Source organism: Helianthus annuus, chromosome 13, assembly GCF_002127325.2.
Source record: "Helianthus annuus cultivar XRQ/B chromosome 13, HanXRQr2.0-SUNRISE, whole genome shotgun sequence".
In the NCBI taxonomy this organism is placed as follows: domain Eukaryota; kingdom Viridiplantae; phylum Streptophyta; class Magnoliopsida; order Asterales; family Asteraceae; genus Helianthus; species Helianthus annuus.
The window spans coordinates 62,982,003-62,985,489 of record NC_035445.2 but is presented as its reverse complement, the minus strand read 5'-3'; the positions used below and the strand labels follow the sequence as shown (position 1 = coordinate 62,985,489).

The 3,487-nt window shown below is 34.0% G+C and overlaps 1 protein-coding gene across 1 annotated transcript; it reads left to right on the top strand.

Moving 5' to 3' along the window:
- Nucleotides 1-296: 296 nt before the first annotated feature.
- Nucleotides 297-2,968, top strand: LOC110897944 (probable WRKY transcription factor 48). The gene is made up of 3 exons (XM_022144680.2): nt 297-895; nt 1,580-1,723; nt 2,159-2,968. The coding sequence occupies exons 1-3, from the start codon at nt 435-437 to the stop codon at nt 2,622-2,624; spliced, it is 1,071 nt and encodes a 356-aa protein (XP_022000372.1). The 5' UTR covers nt 297-434; the 3' UTR covers nt 2,625-2,968.
- Nucleotides 2,969-3,487: the final 519 nt, after the last annotated feature.

The window sequence follows — 3,487 nt, the reverse complement described above, 5'->3', positions numbered from 1 at the left end:
AGTTTTATTAGCTTATGATTAACACTATGTTTCATTAATTAGCCTTTCCCATTATAATGTAAAAGTGCTACTTCTATTGAATAAAAAGTCTAGATACGCATCATATATTAAAAAAAAAAATTAAAAGAATAAAAGTTTGTTTTGATGGATCATTTTTATAATTTTATATGTTGAGTGATTGAATTGAAAACCAACAAGAGGACTAAACAAAACAATTGTTATAAGTTGAGGGAGCAAGATGTAATTGACCCCACTTTAAATTCTCAAACAAGCTATCTCTCCTCCTCTACATCTCCCTTTCTCACCACTTTTTGTATTACAAAAACTATCCAAAAAGCCTCTTCACACTATACCCAACCAACCACACTCTCAATCTTGTCTCTCTCTAGATTTGGAGAGCCTACAAATGAAGAATCTTAACCTTTGATCAGTCTATGGAAAAGAAAGCGTTAGAGGAGTTAAAAAGCAACTTAAATAATTCAAACTTGATGGCTAACACAACATTTTCCGATCAGATTCCGGCAGTTTATGGTGGTAGTGGTGGTGGTCTTTTTGATGTGCATCAAGGGTACTTAGACATGTTGGGTTTTCAAGACTATGGTGGTGCTTCTTTATTTGATTTGCTTCAACAACCTACTACTCTTCCACCGGTGGAACATCAGCAGCAGCATCTACCACCGGTTTCCACCGTGCCGGAGACGGTTGAGATGGTGAATACACCGACCCAGATTAGTTCTTCTGTCTCGTGTTCTTCAAACGAGGGTGCTAATAATGTTGACCAGGAGAACAACAATATTAGATCAGTTCTGGTGGATGATGAAGGACAACATAATCATCATGATGATGTTGATGATGATGAGGATGATCAAGAAAAGAGTACTAGTACTAATAAACAGTAAGAACCCTTTTTTTGAAAACACATGTATGTGTGTGTTTTTACACGTAGTTGTTAATCTTTCATTTTCTGAAAACTTTTGAGGAAGTACTTTTCTCTTCACCATTAGCACACACTTATGGGTGTTTGTTGTTTCTGTATTTTTGACAATGGATCTTTCTTTTTCTACTAATTTTTTAGTTTTTATGAGTTTAACTATATGTGTTGTTCTTCATCAAGTTATCATTTTTGGATGAATATCAAGAAAAGCTTTTAATTTCTTCATGTTTAGAATTAAAACACTTATGTGTGTTTCTTGTGTGTGTTTTTATGATTAATCTTTTATTTAACATATGAGGTTTTTTTTATATGTTTTTGTTAAACCATTCTAATTCATTGCTAAATGAATATCTAGAAAAAGTGAAAGCATGTTCTGGTTTCACACATACGCGGTTTATATTTCAATTTTTCAAGATTATTATTTTGATCAAGAAAAGTGAGGCCTTTTCACACACATACACGCACCCAAAAGTAGATTTGATTAACAGATGTTAAGTGATGCATCTAATTGCTGGATTTGGTAAATCTTTATTTTTTTTCTTTATCCATATTCTTTTATTTGTTACAAAAGTAAGTGTTCTTTTTTTCTGATAGATTATATAAATAAGATGTGGTTTAATGTGGATCTTTCATTGTGTCTTGTAGGTTAAAACCCAAAAAGAAGAACCCTAAAAAGCTAAGGGAACCAAGATTTGCGTTCATGACAAAGAGTGATATTGATCACTTGGATGATGGTTATAGATGGAGAAAGTACGGTCAGAAAGCTGTGAAAAACAGCCCTTATCCTAGGTATACTCTCTCTCTAGATTCCATTTTTTCTCTCTCTACACCCCTTAATTTTGTTGCCCTAGTATGTACGAGATGGAATAACACAGTTTTCTTTTGTTGTTTTGAGAGAAGGGTTATTTTAAAGCCAAAACATATGTTAAGAATTACGAGAATCGTATGAGACCATATGTAATGCTATGAAGGCGATACATAAAACCGTTACATAACAATCATATTTGTTCGCCTAACACAATTTTCATAATCTTCCATGCACTGTTTACAAATGCGTTACATGGTTCTTGTAGTTCCCAAGTTCTTAAAAGGAGTACTTGTGTTTTGATGCATTCATACAATGTAAAGAAAGTTGATATAACATAAGATCAATAGAGACACATATATACTCTATATATCATCAAGTTGCACATAAAGATTTAGTTTTGTTGTTTCTTAAAACAGGAGTTACCATCGGTGCACAAGTGTGGCTTGTGGAGTAAAGAAGCGAGTGGAAAGGTCATCCGAAGATCCATCTATCGTGATCACAACTTATGAAGGTACCCACACTCACCCGTATCCAATGACGCCTCGAGGAGCCATAGGGATCTTGCCAGAAACACCGGGTTATGGAGGTTTTAATGGTGGTGGTGGTGGTGTTAGTAATGTTTCCTCTTTTCTTTTTACACAACCTTACTACCAACACCTACAACCACAACTACAACCCTATTTCCATAACCAAACTACACCATCATCTTCTCTAAGCTTTAGCACCACTAATACTAGCCCACTTCTATCATCATACTCTCATATCCTTCAAGAAAGACGTTTTTGCCCTTCACGTTCTTCTACGTTGGTTACTGATCATGGACTACTTGAGGATGTCATCCCCTTTCAGATCCGAAAAGACGAACCCAAAGAACAGAATTAAGTGCTATAGTTATCTTGCCTCATGCTTTTAGACAATCTTTCTAGTAAGCTTATGTGCTAACAACGTACAAGGATCGGTTTTTCATGTGTTGATCGATATTTATCTACTTTTAGGTAAAAAGATTAAACACCCATTTCATCTTGCATAGCAAAGTTTGATCATCGATCAGTGTACAATGACTAGGTTTTTTTATTTGGTTTTTAGCTAGCTAATTATGAACGGGTTGGCTTTGCTGATGTTGTTGGTTCTTTCGTTTATTCGTTGTACTTGCCAGATATTCCCATATATTTTGTCATGGAGATTTTAGGTATATGATTTTGTACATCAGTTAAAAGTTCTTATTCCGTATAGATGGTTGTCATATTATGTATTTGTGTGTGTATAATATATACACATACGTATGCTTTAAGACTAAAAAGTATCATCACATATGGGACTATTGTGCTTTGAATTTGGAGAACACTCCATATTAAAACTCTGAATGTTGGATGAATGAACTTGTTTTATTGATCAATTCACTGTTATATTATCTTTCTACAACCAAAAACATTATCTTTCTATAACCAAAAACGATTTGTGTAGTCTTTCAAGCGTGTAAGATTGGTATTGCACCAACACTAGGCCTTATAAAATACTCCATCATAAAGTTCATAGCCACCCTTTAATAAAAAATGGCATATTTTTTTTTTTAATTTAAGATGACACTTTGTCAAAACTCAAGAATCAAAAGTACCAAACTGATTTATTAAGTCTCCCAAACAAATACAACAAAAAGATGAACCAGTCATCACAGATTGACTGGTGAATCAAATGATCTCCAACAGGATGATCTTACAAGATAGAAATAAACCCAAGACTCACGA

Excerpts from the sequence above, each read along its gene's own strand:
- LOC110897944 (XM_022144680.2), top strand. The coding sequence starts at position 435 with ATGGAAAAGAAAGCGTTAGAGGAGTTAAAAAGCAACTTAAATAATTCA. Across the intron at positions 896-1,579 it reads AGTACTAGTACTAATAAACA|GTTAAAACCCAAAAAGAAGA; the intron begins GTAAGAACCCTT and ends TGTGTCTTGTAG. Across the intron at positions 1,724-2,158 it reads AAAAACAGCCCTTATCCTAG|GAGTTACCATCGGTGCACAA; the intron begins GTATACTCTCTC and ends TTCTTAAAACAG.